This window comes from Homarus americanus, unplaced genomic scaffold, assembly GCF_018991925.1.
Source record: "Homarus americanus isolate GMGI-L3 unplaced genomic scaffold, GMGI_Hamer_2.0 scaffold52512, whole genome shotgun sequence".
NCBI classification, from domain to species: Eukaryota; Metazoa; Arthropoda; class Malacostraca; order Decapoda; family Nephropidae; genus Homarus; species Homarus americanus.
In genome coordinates, this window is record NW_024735442.1 from 2,678,123 (window position 1) to 2,696,709 (window position 18,587).

The 18,587-nt window shown below is 49.5% G+C and overlaps 1 protein-coding gene across 1 annotated transcript; it reads left to right on the plus strand.

Moving 5' to 3' along the window:
• The first annotated feature begins 3,309 nt into the window (after positions 1 to 3,309).
• Positions 3,310 to 4,422, plus strand: LOC121870886 (basic salivary proline-rich protein 1-like). Its single transcript, XM_042372859.1, has 2 exons — positions 3,310 to 3,464; positions 3,846 to 4,422. The coding sequence occupies exons 1-2, from the start codon at positions 3,310 to 3,312 to the stop codon at positions 4,420 to 4,422; spliced, it is 732 nt and encodes a 243-aa protein (XP_042228793.1).
• The last annotated feature ends 14,165 nt before the right edge of the window (positions 4,423 to 18,587 follow it).

An 18,587-nucleotide genomic window follows, 5' to 3' on the forward strand; every position in this document is an offset into this window, starting at 1 on the left:
ATTTCCCGTTTTCTATGATAATCTACTTCGCAAAATTAGGTAATATTTCCCCAAAAATTCGAAAATCTACTTCCCCGAAAAGTCGATAATCTACTTTCCCGAAAAGTAGATAATCTACTTTTCGGGAAAGTAGATAACCAACTTTCCCGGAAAGTAGATATTTCCCATTTTCTATGATACAAATTTCCCGTTTTCTGTGATAAGTAGATAACCAACTTTCCCAGGGGAGTAGATATTTCCCATTTTCTGTGATACAAATTTCCCGTTTTCTATGATAATCTACTTCGCAAAATTAGGTAATATTTCCCAAAAAATCGATAATATACTTCCCGAAAAGTCGATAATCTACTTTCCCGAAAAGTAGATAATCTACTTTTCGGGAAAGTAGATAACCAACTTTCCCAGGGAAAGTAGATATTTCCCATTTTCTGTGATACAAATTTCCCGTTTTCTATGATAATCTACTTCGCAAAATTAGGTATTATTTCCCAAAAAGTCGATAATCTGCTTCCCGAAAAGTCGATAATCTACTTTACCGAAAACTAGATAATCTACTTTTCGGAAAAGTAGATAACCAACTTTCCCGGAAGTAGATATTTCCCATTTTCTATGATATAAATTTCCCGTTTTCTATGATAAGTAGATAACCAACTTTCCCAGAAAGTAGATATTTCCCATTTTGTGTTATACAAATTTCCCGTTTTCTATGATAATCTACTTCGCAAAATTAGGTAATATTTCCAGGGGCCTGCACAGGGTCAACGTCACCCCCAGGGGTTCTCCTTAGAAGCACAGCGCCCCCAGGGGCCCTCTCAAAAGCGGTGGGGCCCACAGGATCCCTCCCAGGGTGGGTTGCGCGCCCAGGTGCCAGCCCAAGGATAGCGGCGACCCCAGGGGCCCTGTCAGGGGCGGTGGCACCTGCAAGAGCCCTCCTAGGGGCGGTGGCGACCACAGGGGACCTCCCAGGGGTGGTGGTCCTTCGAGAGACCCTGCCAGGGGCGGTGGCAGCCCCAGGGGCCTTTCCAGAGGCGGTGGCGCCCCCAGGGAACCACCCAGGGGCGGTGACGCCCCAAGGGGCCCTGGCAGGTGCGGTGACGACCCCAGGGGCCTTTCCATGAGCATTGGCGCCCCTTGGGGTTTTTCCAGGGACCGCAGCGCCCCCAGGGCTCTCCGTAGGAGAAGCGACGCCTCCAGGGGCTCTCCTTAGGGTCAGTGGAGCCCCAAGGGGCCCTCCAACTCTCTGCCTCCACACCATCCACCTCTATGCCCTCCACATCCACACCCTCCTCCCTCCAACTGCACATCCTACCCGCCACCTCCACGCCCTCTAACTGCTCATCCTTCATCTCTACAACTTTCAATTCCTCCTCCTACTTCCAACTCCTCTACACCCCCACCTCCTCACCCTTCACCTTTTCCTCCTTCCAATTGCACATCCTCACTCTACCCTCCAACTCCACACCTTCCACCAGGGGTATCGGCTCACCCAGTGGCTCTCCTTTTACGGACAGCGGTGCCCCCAGGGGCTTTTCCAGGAGCGGTGGCGCCCCCAGGGGACCTCCTAGTGGCGGTGGCGCCTCCAGGGAACCTTCCAGGGGTGGTGGCGCCCCCAGGGCCTCTTCTTAGGGGCAACGGTGCCTCCAGGGGCTATTCCAGGGGCGGTGGCACCCCAAGTGGCTCTCCCGGGGACAGCGGGGCCCGCAGGGGACCTTCCAGGGGCGGCAGCGCTCCTAGGAGCCCTCCCAAGGACAGCAGCGTCCCCAGTAGCGGTGGTGCCCCCAGGAGCCCGCCCAGGGGTGGTGGTGCCCCCAAGGGCCCTGCAAGGGGCGGTGGCGCCCACAGGGGACCTTCTAGGAGCGGTGGTGCTAACAGGGGCCCGCCCATGTATATAGATAGATAGAATTTAATTGACCACAAAAATACTTGCTTTATGAATATAAACAATATACATTAGGGTCCATGATTAAAATCTTGAACAGTAAAACAATAAATTAAAATACAGTTAACTAACTACTGTACATACGAATACAAATAACTCAGACGTTTCACCAATAAAACTCTGGACCAATATAACAATGAGTTAATGAAAAAAAAAGACTAAAATATACAACTGGGAAATCGTTGTACATACACATGATACGAGGAAAACTATTACGTAAGTTCATTTATACTTAAACCTACAAGGCAAATATAGAATGGATGGCACTGCATACAACATCATGGCCAGGGGCGTTGGCGCCCCATGAGCCCTGGCATGAGTGGTGGCGCCCTCAGGGGCCATCCGAGGGCCAACGGCGCCTCCAGAGCCTCTTCATAGGGGCAGCTCCGCCCACAGGAACTCTCCTTAAGGGCAGAGACGCAACCAGGGGCCCTTCCAGAGGGAGTGGCGCCTCCAAAGGCCTTTCAGGGGCGGTGACGCCCCCAGGGAACCTCCCAGGGGCAGTGGCGCTTCAAGGGGCCCTCCCAGGGACAGCGGGGCCCCCAGAGAATATCCCAGGGATGGTGGTACCACCAGGGGCACGTCCAAGAGTCGTGGTGCAGCAGGGGCCCTACCAGGGACGGTGGTGGCCCTAGGGACCCGCACAGGGGCAGCGACTCCCCTAAGGGCCCTCCCAGAGGCGGTAGCGACCCAAAGGGGTCCTGTCAGAGGCGCCTCCAAGGGCCATCCGAGGGACAACGACCCTTCCAGGGGCCCTGTCAGAGGTGGTGGTGCTCCCAGGGAACCTCTAAGGGGCAACGGCGCCCTCAGGGCTTCTCCTTAGGGGCTGCTACGCCCACAGGAGCTCTCCTTAGGAGCAGAGACGTCCCCAGGGACCCTCCCAAAGGCGGTGGTGCCACCCAGGGGCCTTTCCAGGGAGGATACCGTCCACAATGGCAGCGGTGACATCAGGGAACTTCCTAGGGGCTCTCCCAGAGTGGATGGCACCCCCAGGGGCCTTTCCATGGGCGGTAGCACCACCAGGGAACCTCGCAGGGGAGGTGGTACCCCCAGGGGCACTGCCAAGGGTCTCGCGCCCCCCGAGGGGCAACGGTGCCCCCAGGGCCTTTTCTTAGGGGCAGCTACGTCCACAGAAACTCTCTTAGGGGCAAAAGGCTCCCAGGGGCCCTCCCAGAGGGTGTGGCGCCTCCAAGAGCCTTTCCAGGGGCGGTGGCGCCCCCAGGGAACCTCCCAGGGACGGTGATGCCCCCAGCGGCCATTCCAGGGGAAATAGAGCCTCCAGGGACCCTACCAGGTGTCGGGTGCCCACCGGGGACCTCCCAGGGGCGGTGGTGCCCCTAGGGGCTCACCTTAGCGGCAGCAGCGCCCCCATGGGCCCTCTCAGAGACGATGGCGCCCGCAGGGTCCCGACGCCCCCAGGGGCCCTCCCAAAACCGGTGGCGCTAGCAGGTGTCCCTGCCAGGTGGGGGTGGAACCTCCAGGGGCCAGCCCAAAGACAGCGGAGCCCCCAGGAGCACTGCCAGGGGTAATGGCGCCTCCAGGGGCCCTCCTAGGTACGGTGGCGCCAACAGGGGACCTCCCAGGGATGGTGGTCCTTCCAACGAACCTGCCAGGGGCGATGGCACCCCCAGGGGCCTTTCCAGAGGCGGTGGCGACCCCAGGGGCCCTTCCCGGGGTGATGGCGCCCCCAGGGGCATCAGTGCCGTCAGGGGACTTACCATGGGACCTCCAAGAGGGTGTGGCACCTCCAGGGATCTTTCCCGGGGCGGTGGCACCACCAGGGAACCTCGCAGGGACGGTGGTACCCCCAGGGTCCTTGCCAGATGTGCTGGCGCCCCCCGTAGAGGCAACGGCGCCCCCAGGGCCTTTCCTTAGGGACAGCTACGCCCACAAGAACTCTCCATAGGGGCAAAACGCTCTCAGGGGCCCTCCCAGAGGGGGTGGCGCCTCCAGGGGCCTTTCCAGGGTCGGGGGCGCCCCCAGGGGACTTCCCAGGGTCAGTGGTGCCCCTAGGGGCTCACCTTAGAGGCAGCAGAGCCTCCAGGGTCCCTCTCAGAGACGGTGGCGCCCGCACAGTCCCTCTCAGGTTCGGTGGCGCATCTACGGGCCCTCCCAGGGACAGCGGCGACCCCAGGGGATCTCCTAGGGATGGTGGTGGGCCCAAGAGCCCGTCCAGAGATGGTGGTGCCGGCAGGGCCCCTGCCAAAGGCAGTGGTGGCTCCAGGGGCCCGCACAGGGTTAGCGACGCCCCCAAGGGCCCTCCCAAAAGCGGTGGCGCCAGCAGGTGTCTCTGCCAGGTGGGGGTGGAGCCTCCATGGGCCCTCCTAGGTACGGTGGCGCCAACAGGGGACCTCCGAGGGCCGGCCGGTGGTCCTTCCAGCGACCCTGCCAGGGGCTGTGGCACCACCAGGGAACCTCGCAGGGGCGGTGGTAACCCAAGAGGCCCTGCCAAGGGTGCTGGCGCCCCCAGGGCCTTTCCTTAGGGGCAGCTACGCCTACAGGAATTATCCTTAGGGGCAAATCATTCCCAGGGGCCCTTCCAGAGGGGGTGGCGCCTCCAGGGGCCTTTCCAGGGGTTGTGGCGCCTCCAGGGAACCTCTCAGGGGCGGTGATGAACCCAGCGGCCATTCCAGGGGAATGGAACCTCCAGGGGCCCTACCAGGGTCGAGGGCGCCCCCAAGGGACCTCCCAGGACGGTGGTGCCCCTAGGGGGTGTACCTTAGGGGCACAAGCGACCCCAAGGGCCCTCTCAGAGACGGTGGCGCCCGCAGTGCCCCTCTCAGGATCGGTGGCGCATTTACGGGCCATCCCAAGGACAGCGGCGACACCAAGGGATCTCCTAGGGATGGTGGTGCTTTCAGGGCCCCTGCCAAAGGCGGTGGTGGCCCTAGGGATCGCACAGGGTCAGCGATGACCCCAGGGGCCCTCCCAAGAGGCCTTCACATGGGCGGTAGGGTCCCCAGGGGCCATCCCATAGACAGCGGTGCCCCAAGGATCCTTCCAGTGCAGGTGGTAACCCAGGGGCCCTGTCAGAAGTGGTGGGACCTCAAAGGGGCAACGGCGCCCCCAGGTGACCTCTACGGGGCAACGGCGCCCTCAGGGCCTCTTCTTAGGGGTATGGACGCCCCCAGGAAACCTCCCAGGGGCGGTGGTGCCCCCAGGGGCCCTCTCAAAGGCGGTGGCGCCCACAGGGTCCCTGCCAGGGGGGGGGGGGTGGCACCCCTAGGGGCGGTAGCGCTTGCAGGGGCCTAAATCACACCTTGGAAACCTATAGTTGATGAGTAATTAGCATTGAAAAATGTCAGTAAAATCTTTCAAGGATCATTTTGGCCACTAATTACTCTGCAATCGAATCGTGGACCACATATTCATAATCAGCACGCTCAGGAGTACCCATACTGTGATTTTCAGCAAAATCTAATTTTTGGCCCAAAACCACCAAAAATGTAAGTCTTACACCTTACAAAATGTTTGGCCAAAATAAACTTTTTTCTTAAAATTGAAATTTAAGGGGTTTAACTAATTAAGTACTTTCAGAATAACACACAAACCCTAGATTACACCTTGGAAACCGATAGTTGATGAGTAATTAGCATTGGAAAATGTCAGTAAAATCTTTCAAGGGTCATATTGGCCACTAATTACTCTGCAATCGAATCGGAGATAGCGGAGCCCCCAGGAGCACTGCCAGGGGTGGTGGCGCCTCCAGGGGCCCTCCTAGGTATGGTGGCGCCCACAGGGGACCTCCCAGGGGCGGTGATCCTTCCTGCGAACCTGCCAGGGGCGGTGGCACCCCCAGGGGCCCTCCCAGAGGCGGTGGCGACCCTGCGGGACCTTCCTGAGGTGATGGCGCCCCCAGGGCCAGCGGTGCTGTCAGGGGACTTCCCACGGGCCTTCCCAGAGGGGGTGGCGCATCCAGGGGCCTTTCCAGGGGCGGTGGCTCCCCCAGGGAACCTCCCAGAGGCGGTGGTGCCCTCAGGAGCCCTGCCAGGGGCTTTGGCGCCCGAAGGGACCTTGCTAGGAGTGGTGGCGCCGCAAGGGGCCCTCCGAGGGTCAACGGCGCCCCCAGTGCTATTCCTTAGGGGCAGATACGCCCACAGGAACTCTTAGAGACAGCGGCGCCCCCAGGGGATCTCCCAGGGATGGCGGTACACCCCCAGGGGCCCGTCCAGCGGTGGTTGTGTCTGCACGGGCGCTGCTAGGGGAGGTGGTGGCCCCAGGGAACAGCGGCGCCCCCAAAGGCCCTTCCAGGGGCGGTGGCGACCCCAGGGGCCCTGTCAGGAGTGGTTGGACCTCTAAGGGGTAACGGCGCCCCTAGGGGACCTCCACGGGGCAACAGCGCCCCCAGGGCCTCTTCTTAGAGGTAGAGACGCCCCCAGGGAACCTCCTAGGGGCGGTGGTACCCCCCAGAGGACATTCCAGGGGCGGTGGTGTCTCTAGGGGCCCGCACATGGGCAGCAGCACCCCAAGGGGCCCTCCCAAAGGGGGTGGCGCCCACAGGGTCCCTGCCAGGAGGATGGCGCCCCCAGGGGCGGTAGCGCTTCCAGGGGCCTTCCCAGGAGCGGTGGCGCCCACAGGGAACCTCCCAGGGGCGGTGGTTCTTCCAGGGACCTTGTCAGGGGCGGTGGCACCCCAAGGGGCCCTCCCAGTGGCGGTGGCGCCCCCAAAACAGCGGTGCCCCCAGGGGACTTCCCAGGGGCGGTGGTACCCCCAGAGGCCCTCCCAGGGGCGGCGGCGTTTCTAGGATCACTTGTAGGGACAGCGGCGCCCCCAGGGAATCTCCCAGGGATGGTGGTGCGCTCAGGGGCTCGTCCAAAGATGGTGGTGCCCCCAAGGACCCTGCCAGGGGCGGTGGTGGACCCAGGAGCCTGCACAGGGTAACAGAGCCCCAGGGGCTCACTTTAGGGGCAGCGGTGCCATCAAGGGACTTACAGTGCCAGGGGTGGTGTGGAGTAGGAGAGTGTTGGAAGAGGATGTGCAGTCGGAGTGTGGAGGGCGTGGAGGTGGATGGTGTGGAGGGAGAGAGATGGGGGGCATGGAGGCGTAGGGGTTGGAGGGTGCAGAGGCGGAGAGAGCAGGGTGTGTTGGTGGAGGATGTGTAGTTGGAGGGAGGAGGGTGTGGAGGTGGAGGGTGTGCAGGCGGAGAGGTGTGGAGGTGGATGGAGGGTGTGGTGGTGGAGGGCATGGAGGTGAGGGGTGTGGAGGTGGATGGAGGGTGTAGAATGTGGAGGGTGTGGAGGTACAAGGCGTGGAGGTGGATGGTGGAAAGGCGGTGGGCGGAGAGATGCAGGGCAGTGTGTGGACGTGGAAGGTGCGGAGGTGGAGGGAGGAAGGGTTGCAGAGTGTGAAGGTGGAGGCAGGTATTGAATGGTGTGGAGGTGTAGGGTGTAGAGACGGAGGGCATGAAAGTGGAGGCAGTGGAGGGTATGGAGGTGAAGGGCGTGGAGTTGAAAGGTGTAAAGGTTGGGTGGTGTAGAGGCAAGGACAAACTGCTATCTGTAATAAGAAATATATAATATAATGTTTATATAATGTACGAATTATGTTCATAGTGTAGAGTTACCTCCTCTCCATTGACAGAACCACGGAAGTACGGATGGGAAATATCACAGCATTTACGTTGTGCCCGCCTGATGCTGCGTCCGCCTGATGCTGTGCCCGCCTGATGCTGTGCCCGCCTGATGCTGTGCCCGCCTGAAATTACGGTTGAATGAAACAGACACTGGCCATAATAGAGTATTATATTGTCAATATTGGAGACAGGAGACCGGTCATCCTCAACTGACTCTCACTTAACAGTCAAACTTTCAACAGGTAATGTCATAACTTTTTGGAGAATGATTTACAAGTGAACCTCAAGAAAAATAGATACCAGGGAGTACTTAAAACTAGTATGAAGTAATACCTTGGCAGCTAAGTCTGAAATACTCCACAATAATACTCTATTGCTGTAAAGGAATATTCTTCTAGTTAATCCTTAAATTATCACCATCGCAGTGAGTTTAAACTGGTATTATCTACAGCTGTCAGATTATTCCTCTGATCCCATTTTGTCATCAACGACGGTGGGTGTGACTCCTACAGGTGTCGGGAAGAAACTCGCGACTAAGAAGCTTCAGACTAAGAAGCTTCAGCTCTGCGTCAAAAACATTTACAATCATGAAAAACGATTTTTCTGTGTAATCAGTGAAGTGTACAGTTTCTTGGAGTGTTTATTATCCTGTTAAGAACTTCAATTATCTTAATGACAAGCAGTTTTATATATATATATATATATATATATATATATATATATATATATATATATATATATATATATATATATATATATATATATATAGATATATATATATATGCGAATAGACCACCTTAAAGGAGCGTAATTTGTTTAGTAAAGACAACCAACAACCAAAATACTGGACATAAAGTCATATACTATCGACTAATTATAACTTTGCGTGTTTCGGATAACTTTAAAATCAGTTGGTGGGAAAGTGGTGTAAGTGAATACTATGACTCGTCCTTAATATTGAGGGTCGCGAGGCGAGGCAACTCGAGGGTGGGAGGCTGTAGCGACCCCAACGTGGGAGCCAACAGCAGTAGTGCTCTGGCAGCCGGTCGGGAGGTGGTGCACGGGCCACTCTCCCGCCCCTCACCACGCACACCTCCACACACATTCTACATCATCTATCACCGAACAAGTTGAAAATACTAATGTGGCTGTTCTCTCTATAATGTACTTACTCTCGGAAGGAAATAGCAAGATTTAATTAAAAGGTTTGCTGTACTCTTCGAAACTTCTTCAAATTAAAACTTTGTGTGCAATATCAGACACTGTAAGTTGAACTTCTGGTGAACTTGGATAACGGAAGATGAGACGAGGAGCGGGTCAGTGTGAAATATCTGGTGTGTGGATGTGAGCCACTAACATGGGCCAGTGTCAGTGCTGTCGTGGTTCAGAGGGGGGCACAGGTCAGGACAGTGGCCACAAGTCTCAGATTCCCCCTAATGACCACCAAAAATATTACGACTCAGACTCCGCTCTAGACTCGTGCCAAAGTGGTGATGATGACCCCAAATGTGAGCCTCAGCAGTCGCCTAGTGTACACAGCAGCCAGTCGTCAGGAAAGTACAGTCTCCGTGAGTCTGTTGTCAGTTGTGGTGACTGTGTTCCAGCTAAGGACCCTCTGGCGACGACCCGAGACTTTGACCCTGACACTCCCTTTTCTGATGACAACGACGAGTCTACGGAAGATGGGAGGGACGACCAGGGTAGAGACTCCCTCACACCTCTAAGAGACATCAGAAGACAAAGGAAAACGTCGGGCAGTTCAAGTGTTAGCGAGAGGGGCTCAATAAGCCCTGCAATTCCCGTGAAAGCAGGACTCAAGGCAGCGCTGGGTCGTTCTCTCTCTCTCAAGCTGCAGCGGACTACACCGAGTGTAGAAGTCCTCAACTCTAGCTCCTGGGTGGAGGTCACAGAGCCAAAACATCGCCAACGCTCAGTTTCCCTCAGACTACCACGCAGCCGAACACGTCCGCGAAGTTTCAACACCAAACTGCCAACCATTTATGTAGATGATGTTGAGCAATCAGACACACGGAACCAAGAACAATATTTAACTAGAAAGACATCCCTGAACCGTGCTCTGTCACTCCTCAGCGTCAATACTTTACCACGTCAGGAGGCACAGAAACCCGTTCAGAAAATTCTCCGGCAGCCTCGGCGACGTCACAACACAGTACGGGGCATGAGCGGTATGGCTATCGAAGCAACCAACCAGGCTGGACGACATCGCTACTACCCAACCTCCACAAGCCTCCGCTACCCCCGCCGGCCCCCCACCACCCAAGACTATTGAACTTACCTGTCAGATTAAAGAAAATACGTAAAATACATTGCCAACCTTTCTGTCCGAGCTCCTTAATTAACCAGATGAACTAGTACTGCGTGTCAGTTAACGTGTGTGGCAAGACAACTGAGTAGGTTGACTCTTTGTACCTACTATTTAGTGCCTCAGTGCAACTCATGATACGTATATACTAAAGTTAACACAGCAGTCTCTTGGTTACCTTACGATGTGGCATATTAACGTACAGTGAAAATGAACCAGCTGAAATGACGTCACACTGAAGTATTAAATAAGTCATTGATGATATCTCACATAAAGTTTGTTAAGTCATAATGAAACACCATCAATGTGTAAGGAAACAAAATAATGATATAGGACATAGAAATGTGTGCACAACAGATAATATCACACCTTTGATAAAACAGTTTTATCCCCCATAATCTATTATTTTGGATGAAATTGTAGAATTATTAACCTTGTTAGGCGCTTAAAGACCTTAATTGTTGAAGCGCAGTAAAAACAACAACTGATAAAATCAGTTAAACAATGAGAGAGACAGACGCTGGAGGAGGACTGTTCAACAGGTGCTGAACTATGCCAAGACCAAGCCTATATAGAGATCTAGTCACCTTCACCCATCACCCACTGCTTACAAAAAAAGGACAACAAATTTAAACAGGTGTCTTTGTACCAAGTCTACACACACACACACACACACACACACACACACACACACACACACACACACACACACACACACACACACACACACGTTATGCTCTAATCAACAACCGCTTAAAATTATTATAGTATGGCCTTGAATCGCGGGTCACTTGTCTTTTTTTTTTGTAATTTAAAATCACTTTGTTCCTTGTCTTAAGTATAAAGTCTTGAAAATACGTATATTGTATGTTAGGTTTCTATGTACAAGTGTAACATCTGCTTAAGGTGTTGTGTCACGTCAGCCTTACAAGATACCCAATTGGAAAAAGATACGTACAATCGGTAAATGAAAACACAATCACTACTGTACAGAGCTGCTAACATCCACAAGCCGTTCGTGGTGATCTATCTGCTTTGGGTTTTCATTTCTGTTGTGATACATCTTTTGCCAACTGAACACTAACTCATTTTCACTACCAACAAAGTTTTCACCAATATAATATAAATTTAAACTTAACAGACTTGAAAATTATGTTGTGTGATAATTTTTATAGTTTTGTTACATATAGGATCACTTTGAGGAATAAACTATCATTCACTGAAGGACTGGTGAAGGAGGTTTCTGTATAAGGGAGCTCCGAACATGTAAGAGTGGTCAATATTTCCCTCCTGCTTCATACACCGACCAAGGAGAGACTGACCTGACCTAAAGTATCAACAGAAGAGTAACAATATTAACATTAGAGTATCAACAAACTCAACTCATGAGGACATAATACTGTATCTAAACTAGAGTCAATGCCATAACTATAGCTTTTATACAACAATACTATAATTACCTGTTAACGAGTATTATGTTGTTAGTAAATTCATAGCCAAAAGATGTCCTGTATTTCAACATATATCTGTACACAAGAGCTACCCGAGTGGACAGTTATGTTTGGAAGATCGTATTGGTGATTTACTACAAGCGCATTATTTTTCTATTAAAGACTATAACTCACGTTTATCTTTTATTTATAACCACTTCTCTTGAGTGACGTGCACGAGTCGACTCTGGCTACCATTCCCTTTCTATTTGTTTCTTGTTTTAACTGATAATTGTTCTCTTTTGTGTGTTCTTCTGCCCTCCAACCACCCTTCCTTCCCCCTAATGTTCACACGTGTAGTAACTTGGTCTTTATCCACGTGTGTTCCACCTGTTACCTGTACACACCTGTCCTGTCCTCTTGTTTACCCTCGTAAGTTCCTCTGATCTTTTACTCAAGTAACCACAATACTGTTACATTATTGAAAATTGTTAACATTGTTAGATCGTATATTTCTACATGTTGTTATACATTTCAACCACCTTATCTTCATTCACACTTATTCAGTTAATCCCCTTCGAATATTCGTCTTTGTCTTCTCCTTTTAACAATTCGTCGTTTAAATCTGTCCAGAAGTTGTTATATTTTGAAAGTGTGTCAGATTAATGTAGCTTTATTATCAGTCAACGTCCATTCCCTTTCACCTAGTTTGTATCTACACCTGGCCTATTTATACCTGTCATTTATACCTGCCATTTATACCTGTCCTGTTGCCTTCTCTTAATACCTAAATTTCACTCAAACTTGTCCCTAAAATAATTGTACTGCCGCGTATACTCCTACTCATCACTATGTCCTGTGTTATATTCTCATAAGTCAACAAATAACTCTAGTGCCTAAATTATTTCTTCACGGGTGTTCAATAAAGTCTATCATGGACATCAGTTTTGTTTACATGTCAATTACACCTGTGGATCACGTGAAAATTAGACACCCCCAGTTTATTTTGCCTATTGATTTAAACACACTAACAGTTCCTGGGGGGGAGGGGGGGGGGTGGTTAGTTTAGGTTAGGTTAGACGCTAGGTGGTTAATTCTAAGGTGAAATAAGCTAAAGGAGAAGGCGGCTCATTTTCTCATATATTCCTACGTCTTATTTCCCCCACTATTCTCTCTTATGACCGATATTTAGGAACACCCGAATCCCATACCCTGATCTGGAAATACCGAGACCTGAGGAGAGTAAGTCAAACAACGAAGCCTTGGAAATACCCGACTGAGTGAGTTATGAAAACCTGAATAGCTTATGTATGTAAGATGTTGTGTAGGAGTCATGAGAGGCGTTGAGTGGGAGGCATGGAAGGCGTTGAGTGGGAGGCATGGAAGACGTTGAGTGGGAGGCACGGAAGGCGTTGAGTGGGAGGCACGGAAGGCGTTGAGTGGGATGCATGGAAGGCGTTGAGTGGGAGGCAAGGAAGACGTTGAGTGGGAGGCATGGAAGACGTTGAGTGGGAGGCATGGAAGGCGTTGAGGAGGAGGCATAGAAAGTGTTGAGAGTGTGAGTGTGTGTGTGTGTGTGTGTGTGTGTGTGTGTGTGTGTGTGCGTGTGCGTAAACAATACCAGAGAGCAGACACACTGCAGCACCACCTCCCACACCCGCCTCGTAAAGGGATGCTGCTAGAATTACCAAATAGGATTAGCATGGGAGCTACGGTTGGTCTGCCTTCCAGGAATCAATTGTTGGGATTTCCAGAAATTACTTGTCAGGAACTCCAAACCTCACCTGACAGGACTTCCCAGGACTCCACAGAACCTCTAGAAATCATTTTTTAGGATTTCAAGGACTCTGGTATTCCAGGACTCTCCTCGTAAGACCCCCAAAAATTCACATTTCAGAGTTTCCGGGTTTATGCGTTTTCTTCTTCCTTGTTTTGTGGTTTCAGAATTTGTCTCAATATTCTCTCTCAAAACACCTTCCATGATCGTGTGTGTGTGTGTTTATTGTCTTGCCCTTACCTCATATGACGCAAACAGCATCTACTTGCCCACATATGACGCCCTCAACATCTACCTGTCCGTACATGATAATATCTACTTGCCCTCGTGACCCCTCATCATCTACTTGCCCACGCCTGACGCCCTCAACATTTACCCTCCACATGACGCCCTCAACATCCAATTCTACATGACCTCAACCTTCACTCCACAGTGCCTCCTCACCTACTTGTCCACACATGACGCCCTCAACATCTACTTGTGTCCCACACACGACGCCCTCAACATCTACTTTTCCCTCACATGACGCCCACAACATGTACCCTCACATGACGCCTCAACATCTACTTGTCCACACATGACGCCCTCAACATCTACTTGTCCACACATGACGCCCTCAACATCTACCCTCACATGGCGCCACAACATTTACTTGCCTCACATGACGCCAACATCTACTTGTCCACACATGACGCCCTCAACATCTACTTTCCATCACATGACCCAACATTTACTTCCACACACATGACGCCCTCAACATCTACTTGTCACGCCCTCATCATCTACTTGTCCACACATGACGTCCTCATCATCTACTTGTCCACACGACGTCCTCATATCTACTTGCCACACATGACGCCCTCATCATCTACTTTTCCACACATGACGCCCTCATCATCTACTTGCCACACGACGCCTCAACATCCACTTCCACACACATGACGTCCTCATCATCTACTTGCCCACACATGACGCCCTCATCATCTCTTGCCCACACATGACGCCCTCAACATCTACTTGTCCACACGAAGCGCCCTCAACATCTACTTGCCCACACGACGCCCATCTACTTGTCCACACATGACGCCCTCAACATCTACTTGTCCACACGAAGCGCCCACAACATCTACACCTGCGACGCCCTCAACATCTACTTGTCACGGCCCTCAACATCTACTGTCCCACACGCCCACAACAACCTTGCCCTCACGACGCCCTCATCATCTACTTGCCCACACATGAAGCCCTCATCATCTACTTGTCCACACATGACGCCTCAACATCTACTTGCCCTCACATGGCGCCCCAACATCTACTTGCCCACACATGACGCCCCCATCTACTGCCCTCCACATGACGCCCACAACATCTACTTCTGCCCACACTGACGCCTTCAACATCTACTTGCCCACACATGACGCCCTCATCATCTGCCGCCTGCATGGCGCCCACAGCATCTACTTGCCCGACGCCCACAACATCTACTTGCCCACACACGACGCCCACAGCATCTGCCCTCTACCTACTAACCTTGCCCTATAGGAAAGTCATCACGATAATATTCCACGTAAAGAAAGACGAACTGACAGAGCCCACCGCTATGTCTTGAGAGCGACGAGGTCCATCCAGTTAACGAAGTACAGGAGGACAGACGACCCAGGGAACATCTGATAGGTTCTAAGAAGCGAGAGAAATTCACTTTACCAGTTCGGTGCCTCGGGTTCCTTAAAATCAATCAAGATGGCGGGTGTGTTTGTTTTATCATCAATAGCGGTTGTTTACGTTTTAGCATCAATATGGTTGTTTACGTTTTATCATCAATGGCGGTTGTTTACGTTTATCATCAATATGGCGGTTGTTTACGTTTTATCATCAATATGGCGGTTAAGTTTATCATCAATATGGCGTTGTTTACGTTTATCATCAATATGGCGGTTGTTTACGTTTATCATCAATATGGCGGTTAAGTTTTATCATCAATATGGCGATTAAGTTTTATCATCAATATGGCGTTGTTTACGTTTTATCATCAATATGGCGGTTGTTTACGTTTATCATCAATATGGCGGTTGTTTACGTTTTATCATCAATATGGCGGTTAGATTTATCATCAATATGGCGGTTAAGATTTATCATCAATGTGGTGGTTGTTTACGTTTCATATCATTCCCAAGAGAAAGTGAACGGCAAACACATTATTGTTTTATTCTTTACTCTTAGGAACAATAATGTGTTTGGTATAGTGTTTGATGCATTCTCGAAGGTTTGTGAAGGCAAGACTCACTCTCACCTTTAAAGCTCTCATGATTTGTGGTAAATTTATGAAGAATTTTGATGGATTGATTTAGTTAAGAGGGTGGTGGTGGATGAGTGAGGATGTTGGTGGAGTGAAATGAGGATGATGGTGGGTGAATGAGGATGATGGTGGTGAGTGAGGATGTTGGTGGGTGAGAGGATGTTGGTGGGTGAGTGAGGATGTTAGTGGGTGAGTGGGGATGTTGGTGGGTGAGTGAGGATGTTGGTGGAGTAGTGGATGTTGGTGGGTGAGTGAGAGATGTTGGTGGGTGAATGGGGATGCTGGTGGGTGAGTGAGGATGTTGGTGGGTGAGTGAGGATGTTGGTGGGTGCGTGAGGATGTCGGTGGGTGAATGAGGATGCTGGTGGGTGAGTGAGGATGTTGGTGGGTGAATGAGGATGATAATATGTCTGGAGCAGCAACAGGTTAAGTCAGGTGAAGCCGTATCCACTTTAAAAGGTTTCTACAATGAAAAAATAATGTAACGTAAAATATACACAAAATACACAGGTAAAAGTATAACTAGAAGTAAGAAAGTGCAAACTAACTGGTGTATTACAGAGGACGCCAGGGAGGGAGGGAGGGAGGGAGGGTAGGCAAGGGAGGGAGGGAAGGGTGAGGAGAGGTAGGTAAGGAGGAGGGAGGGAGGGAGGGAGGAGGGAGGAGGAGGTGGTATGGGATAAAACAGAGCACATTAAATTTACCTCCTGTAAAGAAACGTGTTGGACAGGGCAGTTTTATGCCCTCGTTGTGGAAAGAGAAAGTGCCATAATAAACTCTCTGTACCATAATAACTCTCTCACAGTACCATAATAAACTCTCACAGTACCATAATAAACTCTCACAGCATCATAAACTCACAGTACCATAATAAACTCTCACAGTACCATAATAAACTCTCACAGCACCATAATAAACTCTCACAGTACCATAATAAACTCTCACAGTACCATAATAAACTCTCACAGCATCATAATAAACTCTCACAGTACCATAATAAACTCTCACAGTACCATAATAAACTCACAGCACCTAATAAACTCTCACAGTACCATAATAAACTCTCACAGTACCATAATAAACTCTCACAGTACCATAATAAACTCTCACAGTACTATAATAAACTCTCTCAGTACCATAATAAACTCTCTCAGTACCATAATAAACTCTCTCAGTACCGTAATAAACTCTCTCAGTACCATAATAAACTCTCTCATACCATAATAACTCTACGTACCATAATAAACTCTCACAGTACATAATAAACTCTCACAGTACCATAATAAACTCTCAAGCACCTATAAACTCTCCACAGTACCATAATAAACTCTCACAGTACCATAATAAACTCTCACAGTACCATAATAAATTCTCTCAGTACCATAATAAACTCTCACAGTACCATAATAAACTCTCACAGTACCATAATAAACTCTCACAGTACCATAATAATCTCTCACAGTACCATAATAAACTCTCACAGTACCATAATAAACTCTCTCAGTACCATAATAAACTCTCACAGTACCATAATAAACTCACAGCACCATAATAAACTCTCACAGTACCATAATAAATCTCACAGTACATAATAACTCTCTCAGTACCATAATAAACTCTCACAGTACCATAATAAACTCTCACAGTACCATAATAAACTCTCACAGTACCATAATAAACTCTCACAGTACCATAATAAACTCTCACAGTACCAAATAAACTCTCACAGTACCATAATAAACTCTCACAGTACCATAATAAACTCTCACAACACCATAATAAACTCTCACAGCACCATAATAAACTCTCACAGTACCATAATAAACTCTCACAGTACCATAATAACTCTCACAACACCATAATAAACTCTCACAGTACCATAATAAACTCTCACAACACCATAATAAACTCTCACAGCACCATAATAAACTCTCACAGTACCATAATAAACTCTCACAACACCATAATAAACTCTCACAGTACCATAATAAACTCTCACAGTACCATAATAAACTCTCACAGTATCATAATAAACTCTCAAGGCACCATAACCCACTGAGTAAGAAGGAGGTGGGGGGTGGATTGAAGGAGGTGGTAGGGTGGGTGAAGGAGGTGGTAGGAAGGATGAGGGAGGTGGTAGGGTGGGTGAAGGAGGTGGTAAGGTGGGTGAAGGAGGTGGTAGGAAGGATGAGGGAGGTGGTAGGGTGGGTGAAGACCCCTCATTGAAGTGGTTTCTGAACTTCTACTGGAGGACTCTCAGCGCCCAGACCAAAACGAACGATACATTTTGTTTTATCTATTTTAAAATAAATTAATTAATCTTTCTTAAAATTTAAATATCGAGATTAAGGAAAACTTATAAACTTGTCGTTTTTATTAACTATCACAAATAGTACTGTATAGTAGCTTACTCATATGACTCTTTCTGATCAGTTAAAATTCGAGTTATCGATTCTAACTTACGCCGTCCTCTTATTATTAAACACAGAGGAGCTCCAACACATCCCTCTAGTGTTACAACTTGCTGTACAGTGCTGTCCCGTTCACGTCATATCGCTGCTAACACACGCTTGACTACAAACACACACTAACAGAGCAACCGGTAACTCTCAATCAACTGGGTTTTACACTCGGCAAAATGAATCTTTGACGTCAAATCCTTTCACGATCAACTAGCAAGATTAGAAGATGGCAGGAACAAACAATTGCACCGCAACAATAACTGTAACTCAGAGCGAACAGTTAAATATAACACTACATTACTCCTAATGATATCACATCAATTTATTGGCAATCATTTAATGAAACTCAGGGATTCGTGCCGTCATCACTGTTTATCAGGACACTGGAATATACCATACATGAATTCCAAAGCTTAATATGAGAGCAATTTGTCGACACAGGGTGGTACAGTACATTATACGCTCATTCTTCGCTTCCCACACCTCAGATAGAAAGTATATTCCATCAAAGGCACTTAATACTGTCTTCATATTGTATAGTTCCTGTAACAGTTGCTACTTTCACAAATATTTTCTTTAAATTATCTCGCAAACTTTTGGAAGCTTTAAGTCATTAAATAAAAAGTTCTTTGGTAAATGCCTAATGGTAAATGGATTCCAGCTGCCATTTCAGTGGATTAACTTCCCCGGCCTACAACCACCTTCCTCCTTTTATCATCTACATTGTTCTATACAGGTAAATTTTACAAATATTCCCAACACGACTCTTACTAATCGGGTTTTTAAAA

What these genes read in the sequence shown, in the direction of transcription:
- LOC121870886 (XM_042372859.1), top strand. Translation starts at nt 3,310, where the DNA reads ATGGGCCCTCTCAGAGACGATGGCGCCCGCAGGGTCCCGACGCCCCCA. An exon ending in CCCCAGGAGCACTGCCAGGG is followed by an intron (nt 3,465 to 3,845) that starts GTAATGGCGCCT and finishes AACTCTCCATAG; the next exon opens with GGGCAAAACGCTCTCAGGGG.